The 19,341-nt window shown below is 38.4% G+C and overlaps 1 protein-coding gene across 2 annotated transcripts in view; it reads right to left on the bottom strand.

Annotated features, from left to right (window-relative positions):
• Positions 1-1,302: 1,302 nt before the first annotated feature.
• The window catches only part of PRRX1 (paired related homeobox 1), a 97,174-nt gene continuing 79,135 nt past the window's right edge, over positions 1,303-19,341 (bottom strand). Inside the window, exons 2-5 of one of the 2 annotated variants that reach the window (XM_075616837.1) lie at positions 14,305-14,480; positions 7,605-7,786; positions 4,727-4,808; positions 3,402-3,533 (exon numbers count right to left, since the gene is read on the bottom strand). In XM_075616837.1, the coding sequence (XP_075472952.1) occupies positions 4,757-4,808; positions 7,605-7,786; positions 14,305-14,480 (410 nt within the window). In that variant the 3' untranslated portion in view covers positions 3,402-3,533; positions 4,727-4,756. Of the gene's footprint in view, positions 3,534-4,726; positions 4,809-7,604; positions 7,787-14,304; positions 14,481-19,341 lie in introns of both variants that reach the window. The other variant, XM_075616835.1, reaches the window with a different exon arrangement.

Raw genomic sequence — 19,341 nt, 5'->3', positions numbered from 1 at the left:
TTAGAGTACAATCTCTATCGTCATTCCACTAATGGGAAACTCCTCACTTTATTGTTATCATTAGTGCTCTTCACTCTTTAAAAAACACAGGGGTCATTTACAAACATTAAAAAGTGGTTCCAATGCAAATTACTTGATATTTTCCACGGCATACAGATTATTGCAAATTAACGGAATGGAGGGGGAGGGGGGTTTGTGCAGATTAGAGATCCTTCCCCAATGCAACAATTAACTCCTTGGGTACCAGGGAAGGGAGTCTACAAAGTACGGTGTTGCAGGTCCCCCTGGCAGTCAAGTGGTCAAGAGAAATGTTAAGTGAATTGGGGGGGATGTTGTCAGCTCTCCGTACGACCTTGTGAAAATCACTTTATCTGTGTGTTATTCAAGCACCGCAATTTGACTGTAAGCTCTCAGGGACAGGGACTGCAAAATCCTGCATATAGCACTTCCTACATTGTCAGTGCTAAATCAGAAAGGCGTTTGGAGGCTTCTCGCCTCCAGATATCAGGTGGTCTGCAACACCGCACAAACTTCTCAAGTTGCTTCATTCACAATCAGGATGGAGAAGCAGGTCATCCTAAAATCTGGGAAAACGTGAAAAAATATTACCGAGAAGAAAAAATGTTCAACGCTTTAGTAAATTACCCCCATAATGTTTTCTTCCAAGTGTCATTTTTTAAATTTAAACCCCCAACTATATAAATACAAATACATTCAGGGGACAGTGCAAGGAGCTTTCAAAAGAACTATTCATCCCAAGAGCAGTACAAAGGATACAGGGTCATCCCTTAAGGTTGGAGGAAAGCAGATTTCACCAGCAACAAAGGAAAGGGTTCTTTACAGTAAGGGCAGTTAAAATGTAGAATTCATTACCCATGGAGACTGTGATGGCAGATACAATAGATCTGTTCAAGAAAAGGTTGGACATCTTTTTAGAAAGGAAAAGTACACTGGGATATACCAAATAAGTAAACATGAGAAGGATGTTGATCATGGGAGTAATCTGATTGCTAATATTTGGAGTCAGGAAGGAATTTATTTTTCCCCTTATGAAATATTCCCCCTTATATTGTATTTCACTGGGGTTTTTGGTTTTCCTTTCTCTGTAAGTCGGGATGTAGGATAAAGTATCTGTCATCTAAATTTAGCATAGGTTGAACTTGATGGACGTATATCTTTTTTCAACCTCATCTACTATGTAACTAGGTAACTCTATGATATGGTTGTTATCATATGCAAAAATCACCAACACAAGTAGTTTTAAAGTGTTTCATTTTATTTAGTTTTTTTTTTGTTTTTTTTTACAAAAAAAACTAAGAAGCTGGCATGTATAACTATACACATATATTTATATATATAATGCATTTTGACAACTTTGTCAGTGGTACAAAATGTAACAGACAGAATAATTACAAATCAAGTCTTTTGTTTTTAAGCAAATGCATTTTCTGATGAAATGAAAATGTATTTTCTTCCTCTGCCATTAAAACTTTTTTTTAGCAGACCTTTAGTAGTAAACGTCTGTTTGACCAATATGCATCCAAATGGACATCTTTATGAAGACCTTACGCTACCATTTAAGTCAAAGGCAGTTTACAGCCAATTGCATTGCAATTGGCTGCTTAAGGGCTTTTTCAATACAGCCCCAGGAGGAGTGCGCTGGATTATTTTGCAAGTTGGGATAGCTTTTAATGGACCAACACAAGTTTTCTCTTGGTGTACTGTAATTTGCACCTGAACTTCCACAATTGCACGTGTCTTTTTCAAATTTAAAGAAGAGACTTATGCTTTTTACAAAGCTCTGGGATCTGAAGAGAAGACATGATGTGCACAAAACCTTGTATACAAAATACATTTATGATCGATTCCTCCTGTTGGCATGTTAACATACATCACTACCTACCAAAGAATGTAGCAGACACATAAGTGATCCTCTCACATCATCAATATAAAACCACTTTAAAGGTCCATATGTTAGTTCAAATAAAGTGAAAAATATGTATTTGGTGGACACATTTGGGCGAGTGATTTAGCACTTCCCATGCTTAGGCTTCTGTTTTTTGCTAGTGCCTAACAACTATGATCTAGATTAACAACCCCACAAAGCTCAACGTGGCGCTCAAGTGGTGATTCTGCAGCTTTGCTGTTGAGATTTATAAGTCATCTAGTGCTAAATCCATAAGTCACTTCACCTCCTTTGCCAAACATAACTCTTTCCCTTGTTATGTCAACAGCTGTCTTGCAGATTTTTTAGTACATACTATATGCTCCTTGAGTGATGATTTCATTTCAGGCCATAAAGAACTGCTAGCAGAGTACCAAGTTTTACAATTCCTTCAAATGGTACCTAGTTGCATAATGTCCTCAGTGTTGTATATTAGAAGTAGGGAATGCAATGAAAACATTTACCACTTCCTAGGGTCTCTTCTAACAAAATGTTTTCTGACTGGTTCAAACATACATGCACAACTTCAGCCTGGCCATAACGGTTTCAGGTCTACGAGTCCTAGATCTTATTACAGCCAATACATACAGCAACCAATTATTACAATAATGATCTTTTGAGTCTGACTTCCTTCCCAACATTAACTACCTAGCTCCAGAAAAACATGCTGGTGGAACTGATTGTAATTGCACTGTTTGGTACTGAATTGTCACTACTTTATTATTTGCAAACCTACAGTGTCACCTCTTTTTGTAATAAAATAATCTGTATTAGAAATAGTGTTCCCATCTCTTCCAAAAACTTTGGAAACAGGGTCCGAAAAACGTTCTGTTTTATTTTAACTAGATTATGATCAACTGCAATCAAGCACATCTTATAACAGGTCTCAGACCATGAGAATCACACACAGTGATTTATGTAGACAATATGGTACATGATTTATGGGCCAACTTTTTTTCCCAAGCCCCCTCAATATTTCAAATATTTGAAAAGCTTCTCTTCCACTGATCTTTCCCAAAATGAGATGCTCTCCGACTCAGATACTGATCTTTAATAGTTGGGTTGCAAAGAAAAATGTTCTTTTTGGAGGTCAAAAGCTGGAGGTTGCTTCATACTTGTCGTGCATGTCGAAATGAAGACTTGTTTGGGCTCTTGAAGTCATGGATCAGGTCCCAGGAGTTAGGACTTTTTTTTTCCCATGTAAAAAAGACACGCGGGGGGATTTATTTAACAGAAGAAGCTTTTTACTATATTAAGCAAAGCATGAAGGTAAAACAAAATGGAAACAAACTGGTGGCATTTTCCCAAGAGAAGAAGATATTTTAAAACATCTCCATTTGTACCCTGCTTATCTCCACTTTGTCCCATTATAAAGTCATTGTTTTATGTTTATTACAAGGCAGGAATCGGCAATTGTATTTTTAGATTATTTCCATCTTCAGCCTTTTTTCAATTGACTGTTGGCACTTGGTTCCTCTGTAAACTGTATTCCTTTGCCTTCAGTCGCAGGTTGGCGATGCTGTTAGCCATGTTCATTCCCTGGGCAGGATTGGTGTTGGCACAGGTGGAAGAATAAGTAGCCATGGCACTGCAAGAGATTAAAAGGAACATTTATTTCTCTTGCACATAGTTTAGACTGAATTTGTTGTTAATAGACATACTGTATATACATTTATTTTCAAGGCTGTAAGTAGTTAAGAAAGCTTATAATAATAGTAAACATGCAAAAGATCTAGACACCTCATACCTAAGATAATGGGGCTAGTGGAAGCTATTTCTTACATGATAACAGGGTACCCCACATACAGGATTCCTGAAAACCAAGAGGGAGAAGTGAAACATTACATCTCCAATTGTCAGGGTTCTTGTAATTAAGTTACCCTATAATCACAGGAGAGGTATTTGCCACGAGAACTATACACTTCTTATATATCAGGGTCTTGGTTTCAAAAGGACAACACGTTTATATTTGACATCAGAGAGTAATCTGAACTCCAACATGAATTAATGGTGATTGGAACATTTTAATAACAGTTTTGTCAGCTAAATGGGTAGATCCAAGTCAACAGTCTTGATCAATCAATGAATCTCCATTGGAGAAAAATCAAATCATGGAAAGTGGAAAGATAGCAGTGATTATGAGCTATGAGGAGCACATTAAATGATTCCCAGACAGCGAGCAAACAGACAGTTCTACATTTCTCACTTTCTGTTCTATATCAGGTCCACATTTAAATTACTGTGTGATGTTTGTAGCACTAACTAGTAGCAATATAATGTCTAATGTGTCACATTTTTGTGATGGGTGGCTTGAAAATCAAATTGGCAGAATTATTTTAAAATCATGTTTGATAGATATAAACATATATATTTTATTTACTTTGAGGATTTTCAAAGGGACGGAATAATAATGCGGGCTCCACCCTATTAATAATGTGATCTGATGTATGGGAACACAATATGGCAGTAATAAGGCTGAGATACGAGCAATAAAACCCACCCTGAACTTTGGGCTTTAAAATATTTGTAGGATAATTTCAGAAATGCTAAACAAAAATGTATGATTTTCTATACATCTGCATATAGACCCAGGTTTAACCTACTGAAAATTTATTTCTTCTAAGTTCCCACAACTGCACTTTTAGATATTCTAGAATTATTTTCATAGGTAATGAATGTGTTTGTCCATTACAATTTATTTTATTTCGTCTTCAACATATGTCATTATTTTGGTGTCAAGATCATCAGCTTTTTACATGTCCACATGTTTCAAATACTCACCAGAGGTGGTGTAATTTGGGGATCATTTCTTCACCAATCCTGGAAAAGGTAAGTTCTCACTTTGGGAGTTTGGTTCCACCCACTAAAAGCAGGAGGCAAAAAAATTCTGCTGTCAGTTTTGGGTATATAAGCCAGACCTTCCCTCCATATTATAAATAAGCTGATAGAATGCAAGGGAACCCCTTCCTTGGCAACAGAGGTTGCACTGGAGAAGTTAAAATGTAAACTTTAATGAAGGATGCTGCAGCCTTTCACAGTCTCTACAATTCATTAAAAACTTAAAGTCTAAGGATGTCATTGTCCTAATGCAAGAATAATCTTGGCCCAGAAAGCAAACAAAAAAGATGGTAGGAAAACCTACAGTGGCTTTTTCTTTCTTAATGCATCGTTAATTGTATTTTTCAAGTAGTGTATAACTGTTTTCTGGGGGGTTTTTTTGCTCCAGAAGCATTGTTTTATATTTGGTCCTGCGGAACTCGTTATATATTTTTTTGATCGGTTTAGATAACGTTCTGGGATCCAATGGAATGGAAGCCCCTAGACCATTTATTTTTCTGCACTGGAAAATGTGAGTATTACAATGTTTACAAAGAGAGGGGAAAGAAACCTTTTTGCAAGTTTGAGAATTTGGAGAATTCTGGAAATGTGCAGCTTTCCCCCCAAAAAATGATGAAATATCAAACTTCAGCAGAAAATCACCCATTGCAAATATCTTACTTAAAGAGCACATTAATGCCAAGTTTTCAGAAGAATTGTATGAAAAAGAGTTGATGAATTTGGGCAAATAAAAAGGTGAATTGTGGCAAATGTGCTGGCAAATTTTGCGAATTTCATGCAATTTTTACGCATGCGCATAAAGAAATTGAGAAGTCGTCATTTTTAGATCTGTGAATCAACTATGGCGCCAACTATTCGCAAATTTCTTACAAAAGCAAACTAGCAAAGGATAATAAAGCTAGGTTTAGGAAGAAATTCCACAACTATAAAAAAAACTGGAAAATGCAAGTTCTCACTCTGGAAGACTTATATACTATTTATATATTATGTTGATAGAGCTTCTATCATTTTCAAAGTGCTTTATAATAATGCTTCTAGTTCTAAGGGCTTCATGCAGGCACCTCTGGGTCACAATCCTGCCAGCCCATTCCTTTGTGGTCTGGCTTGGGAAGCGGTATTTAATGCAAGGGGAGGAAGGATCAGCAGTGTTAATATGACACAATAATGGGTGAGTAAACTCAGACACAGGGAAATATAACAATTTAGCCAATTGTACACATAGAGTGTAAGTGACTGAGGCTGGAGTCAAACTCACAAACTTGTGTATTAAAGATAAATACCATAAAACCGTGCCTTTGCTGACCAACGTATATATAAAAATCACATTTATGCATTGTCTCCCTTCATTAGAGAATGTTTTTAGTTAATATTAAGATATGGGACCCACTGTGTAATGCTTTTCCTGTGATTCATATAGGGGAAGTAATGGGATTTGTCAGAGCACTGCAGCCTTTCTGATATTGCCACATCACAAATACAAAATGGCTTCCTCCTTGCCCCCAAAGAGAAAGTAAAGATATATCAGCCATTTTATGTTAAATATTGTTTAGCACCTCAAGCTACATTTTTAAATGTGTGCAGTCTGCATCACAGGACAGCAGGGATTTATCTGCTAAAGGTGTGTGCCATATTCTTGCCCTGGCTATGGAAATATCAAAATATACAGCACTCATGGTTTAAGTAAAGGGAAAAGTCAAATATAAGCCAAATCCTAGATTATTACAAATATAATGCTGTATATATTGCAGAAAGAAGACAAAATAGTCTTACTAGGTAAAAAGGGTTTATGCCTGGAGCTATTTCTAATCAAAGCTAACATGGCTAAGTGAATACATCTTATTACCTGCTATAAAGCCACAAGTCATAAACATCTGCATATAACGTACATCTTTAAAGCAGGAGCACATATGGAAGAACAGGGAATGTCTGGCTTTTATAACCTTAATGAGCAGCAGATATTTTTGGAGTTTAAAGTGATGCCAAATAATTGTGGTGAGAACTTACCTGATCCAGGAATTGTGAAAGCAAGAGAAGTGAACATAGATAAAAAAAATCACACTAGATGCACATTTGAATCCTTTCATCACCAGAGTGAAGTCCGCAGGGTAAAATTCCCGACATGCCAACATTAATGTATAAAAATGTAAAAGGACATGTAAGAGAGATGTAAATCCATCATATAGCCACTTACACTGGCAATTAACATACCCAGGGATTACTATAGCTCATTATACCTTCCCATTTCCCATTTTTTATACCCTAGTCTTAACCCATTTAACCTAAGTGATAGTGGACCATATTTACTAAGCAGTCATAAGACACTTTATAGCCTTTTCAAGTTAATGAACTGTCTATCTCTTCCCGGACCAGAAGTTGTGTTACGGAAGAACTCCTTAGAAAATACAGTATAAGAGAGTGTCCTGGAAACTACTTCCAAAAATCCCAACTGACCCCACTTCCCAACCCAAAGCCCGCTAATTGCCTCCAATCTGTAGAGAAGGATTCTGCTCTAGATTATTACTGTGAGTTGGAGGATAGCTGGGGAGGGGGGGAGGGGGGGGGGGGAAATAGTCAAAACCAATATTTTACGTATTTTACGTATAGTGCTTCTCTGCAGGGTCTGGTTACCTTAACTTCTAGATTATTTAATAATGGATTCTGGGAGACGCTGTGTGAATAGAGGTACAGGGTTGTATAATGCACCATTACCAGTGTGTATAGAGGTACTTAGCATTGTCATATAATGCACTGTTTTTATTTTAGTAAGTTGGGTAAAATAGATAACAAATTAGCAATAACTTCTTAATATTGTGTCACTTACCTATAAGGAGAGGCAGTGCCCCAAGATAGATACTCATTGGGCCTTGGAGCTGGGCGTGGTACTATAGGCTGCTCCACCGCAGTGACATCCCCGGCATACGATTTGAGAAGTGAAGCGTTCTTGTTTGCCAGCATGGCCCTTTCATTTCTGCGAAACTTGGCTCTTCTGTTCTGGAACCATACCTTAAAATGATAACATGATAAAAGGTAAGGCAATGAGGAAACCTTTAGGTAATTATACTGCTGAATAAGGTAACATCCATAAGCTGCAAAACGGGGGTAAAACTGGTGCAAAAAAACATCCCTAAAAAGATTTATGAAAGCAACATTGGTTTTAATGGGGTTCATTTTCTTTTTTTAAATGCTGTGCTCCAATATTTCCTCATTTTTAGAGCTAGATTTAATGCAAATAAATGTGGAACACTGTAGCAGCTTCTAATTATCTATATTAGAATTGAGTTGGTGACATGCGGGCTGGCAAAGCCCTACGGGACTTAATTTGGCTGCAATACTACCAGTGAGTCAAAGCAGACAAGAGTCAAAGTATGACCAGAGGGAAAAATAAAAAGAGAAGAGAGTCTGAGAGACTAGATGGTGGAAGGGCAACATAGTTTAAGCGTAAGAAAGGTGAAAGATGCATGTATGTACAATGTACTATGAGCTAATATTAAGATGGGTGGACTCCACTCTTATTCAATAAAAGGGTGCCTCACACAATTCCTGGAAGCGATATGATGATGACTTCCAGTAATCCTGTATGTGTGACACATTGGCTACTATCTTATAAAAAGTAATTGTTCACTAGCCCATCTATGTTATAAATCAGGGTTTCAATTAAAAAAAGTGATATTACATCACATGATGAGATGATACCCCCAATGTACATGGATGAGCAGGACATTCCAAGTTGATTAGGTTCAGTTTATCCATGACACAGAAATGTTCCCCTCCAACAACTGAAATGAGTGAGATTTGGGAAAGTGACAATTTTTATCGGTAAAACCTCACTGATGCTAAAAATCAGTGAGATGGACTCCAGATTAGTGAAAATAATTCCAAGTCAGTGAAGGTTGACAAGTTTGAGGACAACCTGAAAAATTCAGTCCAAGTCTGAATGTTCTTAGCATGAGACACTCTGGTGACAAGATAACGGGGTCTGTGAGCTTTGCTGAATGCCACATTCTGATTGGTTAATTTCATAGCTTTGATTTTGAGTTAATCATTTTGTTTGCTTGCTCACAGCATAGCCCTTATGTGAAGGAGCGTCCACCCAGTAATACTGTTAGAAACTTGCTTGGTCCTTCATATTGGAAGTAGAACAGCCCTGGCCTGCATAATACAAACTGTATGATTCATTTTATACTTATTGCACTGCTATTCTCATTGTTCATCTAGATGCTGGAACACAATTAAAAGAAAGTAATATAAAAGGCCTGAAAGGAGAAGCAATCATCTCTGCAGTCTCATTTATTTACACAGGAAATCCTTTAACATAAAGGGTTTCTCTTTTATATTATTATTGCTACTAGCTTCTTCCAGGCAGGAAATTGAAAAGTTGTGTAGTGTTCAAAGCAGGAGCCCCATAGCAAGCTGTGCTCTGAGGATCCTTTTGTAGAAGTAATATTTCAGGCATCATGTTCTCATAACATTGGTTGTCTGATATAATCTAAGCCCTATTTAATGCAGGTGCCCCTAATACTGCGCAGTCCCGTTCCACTTCCAAAGTCCAAAAAATAATTGCTTTTAATATCCCATTTCCAACCTGACCACATACATAACGTTAAAGCCTCCTTTTTTATGGGTCAATTTTACATTTGTGAAACATTAAAAATGACAAGAGGTGTGACGTGACTGAATACGTTTGCTTTAATTGTAGCTATAATATATATTAACTGATTCGCCACCATTAAACAGGCATTGTTTTGTTAGGACTTTGAGTGAGAGGACAGGGAAACTTTCAGTCTGAAAATGTGCCTTGTATAATGACAGTGGTGATCAGTGGGGATCAGTGGTGATCAGTGGGGATCAGTGACTGGCTAGATTTCACTTGACACCTGGTACAGTTTATTTTGGGACGGTAGTTTCTGTGCGAGTGCTTGTAATTCAGTGCGGCTCTGATATACAGTATGTTGCCTATGAGAAGGAGTGGCTCCAGAATATTTGGGGACCTGTTTCCATGGACCACAATGGGCCCCACGTAGCCTTCACTGAATTCCATTTTTTTAGTTAATGCATATAGGAGGCATTTGTTTGTGCAAAACTGGGGGGAGGTAAGGGAGGAGGGAAATAATACCAGACGAATTAAAGAGAAAAAAATCCTATTAAAGGAATCCTACAGTATTTTGTGGTGGTGATGCCTTTGTCCACATTTTTCACTAAGTAGTGACTCAAAGACACACACACACACACACACACACACACACACACACACACACACACACACACACACACACACACACACACACACACACACACACACGCACATATTAACTCACTGACATACATACATACATACACAGTAACTTACTGACATACATATATACACACACGCGGTCACTCACAAACACTCAGACACACACATATGCACACAGTCACTCAAAGACAAACACATAATCACACGGTCACTCAGACACATACACACACAGTAACTCAATGACATACATACACAGCCACTCAGACACACACACACACACACACACACACACACACACACACACACACACACACACACACACACACACATACATATATACACATAAAGTCACTCACATATAGTGATGGGCAAAATATTTTTTGCGGATAAGGATCTGTCTTGGATCGCCTGGTTCCTTTGGGCTGTGGCTTTCTGTGGATTACTATAAAAAAAGGGCAAACTGCCTTTTCCAAAGTTTTTTTTCTATCACTGAGCAGCTGCGTGATGGACTAATAATTCGAACCAAAACCAGTAATCCATGGTCAATGGATGAAGAGCTGAGGCGGAGTATAAATAGAAGTGCAGCCCACAGGACATAGTTTTTATGATCCAAAAACAAAAGTCATCAAAATTATTATTATTATTTATTATTATTATTATTATTATTATTATTAGGTTCTTATGTGTGTAAACAGAAGAAATAGGGGAGAGCTAGTTAAGTACAAACAGCCACAAACCAACAAACACAAAGTTATAACAGTGATATGGGGTATATGAATATTGTTAATACTCACACGGCCATGTGTGAGTACACAGGTAAGTAATGGTTTCCTTATTCCAGTGTTCTCTCCAGTCGACTGGACAGCTCTGGTGTTATCTGATATTAAAACCTCCCTCACGCGTGTTCACGGGCGCCCTGTTTACACATTTCTTCTGTTTACACTATTTCTAAGGATCAAGGTTAGATCCTATATGGTTTAGCAGCAGGAATTTAACACCCCACAAGTGGCCCCAACATTGAGGTACACTTAGGAGAACTCAGGAAGGTAGTATTGTACAACATCTATTTTTTAATACAATTTTAATACATTTCTAATTATCAATTGAGTTAGCGCCCTAGTTTTTTTTGCCAGTTCTTATGTGTATATGAAGATTTGCATCTCTGGAAATGCTGACCTGCTATGGAATTTTTGGGTAATACCTGGGGACGGCTGACACGAGTCAGAGCATCTAATTACTACCTGGTTTTATTAAACACAATTGGAGCTGGAATTATCGGGGCTGGACGGCTGTTGGCACCACACAATGTAGGGTTAATTATCTCTTTGGCTAGCCTGCAGTTACTTATGTGATTTTACCATCTGTCATATGAGGATTCACGAACCACCATACCATCATCTACATTATTATTGCCCAACAAGCACTTTTGGCATCACATATTAGTCCTCTTTGAATGTTGTAAGGTTTGAGGGAACCAGTCCCAGAATCAGGGATCAATTACACCATAACATCAGTGTAATAATGTTCACTTGTGAATCACCCATTGGGAATCAGCTATAATCAGAGCTATGTGAGACTTTCTTGAAACCTGTTTGTCTAAACTCCAGTCAGAAAAAACAATGCATAGGTGTGTATGGGGTGGTGACAGACCTATATATATACCATAATGGACATGCCTACCCCCCCCATAAAGCAGCCTGCAAAACTAACATGACAATATGGAGTGAACAGGTAAGTACTCACAGTACAGCAGCTTGTCCCTGGGTGATGCGTGCCTCACGTCAGTAAGGTAAGTTGAATGGATGTCCCAAAAGGTCCAAAACGGAGCACAGCAGTAGCAAGGAGTGGGGCCACAAACCAGAAAAAAGGGGTTAAAAAATAATTTATTCCATAACAAATGAGGGGTACAGGGTAACTCTGACGCGTTTCAGGAACAAGTCCCTTTGACAAAGGGACTTGTTCCCGAAACGCGTCAGAGTTACCCTGTACCCCTCATTTGTTATGGAATAAACTATTTTTTAACTCCTTTTTCTGGTTTGTGTCCCCACTCCTTGCTACTGCTGCGCTCCGTTTTGGACCTTTTGGGACATCCATTCAACTTACCTCTTTGAATGTTGAACATCTAGTAGTAGTGGTGTCCCAAAAATACCAGACTCTTAAGTGCCGTCTGTGCTGTGCCAGGCATGCAGTGCTACACCCTTCCCTAATATCTGTCAGAATTGACAATTATCATCTGGCAGCCACCCATCAATTACATAAAGCCCATGTTGTATGTAAAAAAAGTCAGTCAGCATCTACATTAGCAACACTTTCAATAGACATGAAAATGTATGTATGGATAGTTTTGATTTAAAAAAAAGACCCATACAGCTCAGAGTCCTGAAAATAATACAATAGAGCGGTTGCTCATTCCCAATCTCCCTCCCAGTTCCAGGGCACTAGAGGTTGGGTACTGTGGTTTATATTAGGTGTGGCAGTGAAACTAGGCAACATACAGCATGATTGACACACATTCCTAGTCTAGCACACGAACTCTATTGAATTAATAGTCATATTTCCTAGCTCAATGTAGGAATGTGCATAGCATCTATTTGATTGTTGACAGAAAACAATGTGCTCACTGTAGAGAATGTGAATTTTTTTATTACCAAAAGGATGTTAGTACGTTGTAATTTACCAATAGATTAATCCACCGGCGGTTTTTTTTTTTTTTATATTTCCAACGACGTATGAATCTGTCATACTTTTTTCTTACATTGCAACAATGGATTAGAAATAAACACAATCCGCGGAATGGATTTAGGTTAATCCTGCTGGGCGGGTTATTTTAACGCCGCACAACTGAGCCGCATAGCGGGATGTTGACTAGTCTGCATGGATGGAAGTTGAAAAAATCCGTTTGTGGATTTAATTTTGTTTGCCCATCTCTACTCGCACGCACGCACACAAACACACACACCTCACATATGCACACAGTCACTCACAGACAAACACACATAATTACACAGTCACTCATAGAGACCAATACATAGGGCCTAATTGTATATACACACACATACAGACAGACACACATGTATAAACACACAAATACACACAGCCACCGATGTAGGAACGCCAGCTGTGCGAGATGCTGCCGGCACCATGGGGTTAGATGCTGCGTCCCCACCGGCTGCTCACTGACAGCTTTTGACCTCGTGTTGAAAGCACAATCATGAGTGGACCTGCTGCTGGCAGTGGGGCCCCTTTACAGGTGGGGCCTGTTTCCTAGGAACCCCCCCCCCCTCTCGCCCCCCCTCTTAGTGCCGGCCTTGCTTATGAGTGTACCTTTAACTAGCCTGCATTACCTTATAGCAGAAATAATTTACAAAGAGTGCACTGAGTCACACTCATAACTAAGAGGTTAGAAGCATGGAATGCATTTAATGAGGCAGACTTATATTTATTACTTCCTACACTGCTTGTGAAACCTTTTTATCCTTTTATCACCAAGAATAAACATTTTGAAAACAGGATCTTTCTATTCGCTCAGATGTTGCGTGAAGGAGTTAAGTACATGGCTTATCTAATAAAACTTAGTTGAGCTGTAAAGACAACAATCTAAGATTGAAAATAGTAACCTACTTAACAGATTCTTAGGGTCTCTGACCCCTATTAATTATGCTGTGAAGCTAGCTGCCCCTTGCATGTGAACATTTCAGCTCCAATTTTTCGTAAGCCAAGGGGAAATCACTTAACCCAACATTTAAAACAGCAATCCCTATTTTTTCCTATACACTTTTTTTTAATGTTACCTGAACCAGCAGCCCCCAGAGCTGATCCATGGTCGTTTGACTGAAGGGGACTCCCTGGTTCCCAGGATATTTGAGTTTATTTGTGCTGATTCCTGATACACAAAAACAGGCTCACCAATAGAAAACAACAATGTCATCTCTTGATGATGTTGCAGGTTTTTATTGGTCGTCACTGGCCCCAGCGTCCATTTTGTCTCCAACCTCAGCTCTGTGTGACCTTGGAAAAGTCAGTTTATATCCTTGTGCATGGTCACAGATAGTACATTTTGGGGATTGGGATTCATTCGTCTCTATTCAATATGCTGGGAAGCTTCTCTGCTGTGCTAGAGGTACCCTTTATTTAAATAGAGCTGAACTCTTTTCTAGCATGTGGAAGACCTCTTCATAACACATTGAGTAGAGGGTCACTGTAACTGGAAATGTATCTATGTACTGTAAGTGCAATGCTGCATGTATTGTCAGACTATCTTACTAACAATTACAACATGAGGCATTACCTGGACTCTGGCCTCAGTCAGGTTAACTCTACGAGCGAGGTCCTCTCGTACAAAGGCATCTGGGTAATGCGTTCTCTCAAACACCCTCTCCAGTGCTTGGAGCTGGCTGCTGTTAAAGGTAGTCCTGTTTCTCCTCTGCTTTCTCTTTTTCTTCTGCTCTGCATTCAGCTGTTCATCTGAAAGATTCAAAGAGTAACACTTGAAATGGATGCAAAGCCTTCAATTATTCATTACTAGTCTTAGCAATAATAGCATTATATTGCATTAGGAAGTTCGCGAATATTGGCAAATACTGGTAAATATTTGAAAATGTCTAAAATATTTGCTCCCAAAAATGACTCAAACATTTCACAGATTGGCAAACTGAGTTTGGCATGAATTGCATGATGCACACACCCTACTAGAATATATCAAATGATAAAAGTGTATTAGTTCATAGCTGACGTAAGTCGTCCAATCTGAGTCAAACGTAAAAATACATAATTAACAAGCTTTTTACACTTGTCCCTTTCACAAGCAGAACATTAGCAGCGTGTCAAAGCAATCGTTTCATTGAACTGATACGTGGCCCCATATCTCTACATAAAGGGTCATATTTATTGATGTACTAAGCTATTCTTTTCTATAAAACACCTTCAATTATATTCTATAAAACACCTTCTGGCCCATACACTTGTGCGTGGCCTTATTTTTAAATCCACCACTATTATTTTCATATCTACAGATTAAACAATACTGTATATAATGTTTGAGAAGCAGTGATAGATTTGGGGATACTTTTTTTTAAACTTTATTGGCACATTGAAATCTTTATCTGGATTACTATGTTGCTAAATGGGATTGCACCTTGATCAGTGCTTAATTACATGTCACAGTTTTGGTTACATTCATTCAGAGAGAGAAATAGTATTTTAAGGACATCTGGATTCCTAATATTCTTCCTGTTGTCACATTTGATCTGTGCAAAAACCCATGGTGTGACCCGGCTTTGAATCTCTGTCTTCCCGATTTTCATGGTGCACCCTGGTCCCTGACAAGCTATGAATGATCGTAGTATGAGGGCAGTGTCATTAGCAGCTGTCATAACATGTTGTACAGTATCTGCATTAGCTGACAGTACTACTGCACTAAGACTGAAAGAAGAAGAAAGGAGCACAGTGGTGTGAAAACCAGATATTGTAAAAGCCCATAGTGCATGTCTCCAGTGAATGAAAGTTTGCCTTGCATTGAGTAAAACTGCCTTCTATTGAGTTGCGCTCCGTCGAGTGAGAGACGAATGACGCTCAATGTTAATTATTTCCGAAGAGTAGCGTACGTTGCTACAAATGTCTGGGACTGTCTTCCATTGAGCTGCTTTCTATTCTGCAATGCTACGTAATGAGCGAGCCTTCCTTTTAGTATATGATACACACTAATGAGTGCTATTACCGTATGCCTGCTAATAAGTGAAAACACCTTCTACTACTATAATCATTATTATATCGTCCTTGTAGAGGTAAAACTCATGAAGTGCATTTTTGGCAAAAACTCACTAAATGCCCTTCCGGACTTGGAATTTCTTGATATTTCTATTGAAAATCTCATTACGTGCCTATTTAGTCATAGTTAAGAGTAACCAAAACATAAAGCTCATTAAGTATAATTTGGAAATAATGTAAAAATAATGTAAATAAAGAACTTTTAATCGCCTTTTATTTAGCACCCCAAGAATGCCATTAGTGACTTTTACCTCGACGACGACGACGATATCTTCTTATGAGTGTCACTGCTTCCTTTCAGCAAGTATGCCTTCTTGTGACTGAGACCGTCCAAATGAGTAAAACTCACTTCAAATGAGTGGATTGTCCAGGCCTGAGTACTAGTGAGTAAAGGATGAGTCTTACTTCACTCCTCTATATCCATTGTGTTATCTGTCTACTACAGCAGCGGTGCTCAACTCGAGTCCTCAAGCCTTCTTTCTCACCCCCCCCCAACAGGTCAGGTTTTTAGGATATTTCACCAACTTCTGCACAGGTGGCTCAGTCGGTCCCTGCTTCAGCACAGGTGGCTCTGATTGAGCCACCTGTGCTGAAGCTGGGATATCCTGAACACCTGGCCTGTTGGGGAGGGGGGATTGAGGACTGGAGTTGAGGACCCCTGTATTACACTGCAATAGTAGCATTTCTAAGAATTTTTTTATAGAGTCAACAATCTGTGAATGTATTGCTTGAGGAGCAAGACAAAGTCCCCCAGTGATTGCTTTTCCATGTCATTTGATCCTGTAACAACCTTCCCTTTGGTTTTCATTTCAATCAGGTTGATCCACTCCTTCAGCATACTGCATGCGATGCATTAACCCTTTTGCAGGCAGAGGGAGCTGAAATATTCTGCTTGCCTCTCTGACTGCAACGCGCTACATCTGTATCTTAAATTGATGCACTGTGGGTCTTTGAATATACAAGTCATACCATCACTGTATAGGCCTGACTCAAAGAATTTCTTCAAGCAAAATTAACAATTGCAGCCGGTTTTAAGGGAGAACTAGAATCTATAGATTTCTCCAAAAAGTTTTCCCAATAAAATATTTGATTTGGGTAATTACATGTGCAGTGCTACTTAGGTGGTCTAACTTCATATGACATTTTCCATAAAAAAACGAGGAGTGCACGCCAAAGAAATAAAAAACAAGTTATAGTGTTAACACAAATATAATGCCACACCGTTATCAATAAGCGCTTTTAAATGGACTACAAGAATGTACTGTCCTATATATAGTAATCAGGACCCTCAATAAACAGGACCCTCATTGCCTTCTGTATCTGTTTGCACTTGTTTATTATTTATATTTGTTTCTTATTTATATTTGCATGGCATTCTGTTTATGTAATTGATGTCACTCTGTACCCCCATTGTACCGCGCTGCGGAATATGTTGGCACTGTACAAATAAACGATTAAAGTAATACATGGGTACCCATATTAAGGTGCTATGGTATAGGTTAGGGCTCTTACTCAGACTTTAATCCACGCAACTAAACTAAACTAAACAAAGCATAAAACTAACAAAATCAGAAAAAGAAGTCTACAAAAAATTCTCATCAATACATGAATCTTCTCATATCAGAACAATGTCACACGCAATATATCCAGGGCCGTTTTTTTGTAGGCTCTAAAAGGTTCGTAGGCCCTAGGCACTGTGCCTAGTCGGCCTAATGTATAAAGCGGCCCTGATATATCCATTGCATGTTATACTTATCTGGAAGGATGCTATATCTGCGAGCAAAAAAAATAATAATCCTATAACGTTTTGGGTCACAAGACCCTTAGTCAGACGAGATGATGGTGCAGCATCCTTCAAACTAAGTGCAGGCGTACCCCGCTTTAAGTACACTCACTTTAAGTACACTCGCGAGTAAGGACATATCGCCCAATAGGCAAACGGCAGTACACGCATGTGCCTATCAGCACATCCTGAACAGGCTCCCGGCTCCCGACCTGTACCGAAGCTGTGCGCAAGGGGGAGACTATAGAGTCTGTTACAGATGCGTTATTAACATCAGTTATACACGTATATAACGATTGCCGTACAGTACATGCATCGATAAGTGGAATAAAGGTAGTGCTTCACTTTAAGTACATTTTCTCTTTACATACATGCTCTGGACCCATTGCGTACGTTAATGCGGGGTATGCCTGTATAATATTCAATGGATATGGGATTGATGGGATTTTTGTATTTTGCTTTTTCTGATTTTGTATTTTTATGCTTTGAATACATTTTTTATATATTTATTTTTGTGAGTGCTGCATGGGTTACTTTTGTTGCTTTTTTCAGTTTAGCGAATTCGGGTCTGAGTACGAGCCCTAACCAATACAACAGCACCGTAACAAGGTATCCATTTAAAAGTGCTTATTGATAATTGTGTGGCATTATATATCTGTTAACACTACAACTTATTTTTTCTTTCTTCGGAGTGCACACCTTGTTTTTTTTTTCTTTTATGACAGTAGCATAGAAAATGTAATATGAAGACATTTTTCAAATTAAACATGTAGTTGGACCACCTAAGTAGCAATGCACATTTAGCATAGTTTACTTGATACACAGACCCCTCATTCCAGTGTCACATTGGAGTCTTCTTTAGATGGAATTGTATCTGCCAGATTGCCCTACTTCTGACATCCTTTTGACCTGCTACTTATCAGTATCCATACACCAACATTCCTGAAATGTGTATCTGTCTCAAATAATGTTGTTGGGGAAACAGACATTTAAGGCCTTGAATCGGTTGCAATTAATTACAAAATGTACTAACGCAGGTCTCCTTTTTGTTCCTTTTTGAAGAGCGCATAAAATAAATCTTCAGCAACCATTGGAAATAATAATTATATATATATATTTATATATATATATATATACATATATATACATACAGTATATACATATACACACACATACCAATACACATATACATATATAAACACATATATAAAGAAAGGTCATAAACATATAATATATTTAGAAACCATACAGATCTTATAAGAAACTTTCTTAACCATAAACTGTATACATTACAATGTAACATAGGGAAACAATTGACTTATCATAACATAGGGAAGCTTTCTGAGACATCATGTGCGCAAATCCAATGCAAGCAAAAGAAAGAGAACGTGCCTGATAAGAATCTCAACCTCTGGTTCATTTCATGCTTGTAATTTATTAGGAGGTACTGGTGAGAAACAAACATCAGCTGTGCAGGGTCCTTCATCAGGTGGGTGATATACGACACAAAGTGGTACCCTTTTTTATTTTTTTATTACATATATAGAATTATATAGTGTCACTGGTACGAACCCAGTTACTTTTCCAAACCAATTGTTTGGAAGGGATTTTACCTTTTTGTTTACAGGCTGTCCACTTCTTTAACCCAGGCTGTGCTGAGAAACTGCATAATACGGCAGGCATAAGTTTATAGGGATCCATGTTAAAATGGATTAGAAGCAAAAGGTGACACTGTGTGCTCATTTGCATGTCATTTCCCAGAATCCCTGGCTATAG

The sequence above is a fragment of the Ascaphus truei genome, chromosome 10, assembly GCF_040206685.1.
Source record: "Ascaphus truei isolate aAscTru1 chromosome 10, aAscTru1.hap1, whole genome shotgun sequence".
NCBI lineage: Eukaryota > Metazoa > Chordata > Amphibia > Anura > Ascaphidae > Ascaphus > Ascaphus truei.
The sequence above is the reverse complement of the archived record's forward strand: the minus strand, read 5'-3'. Positions and strand labels throughout refer to the sequence as shown.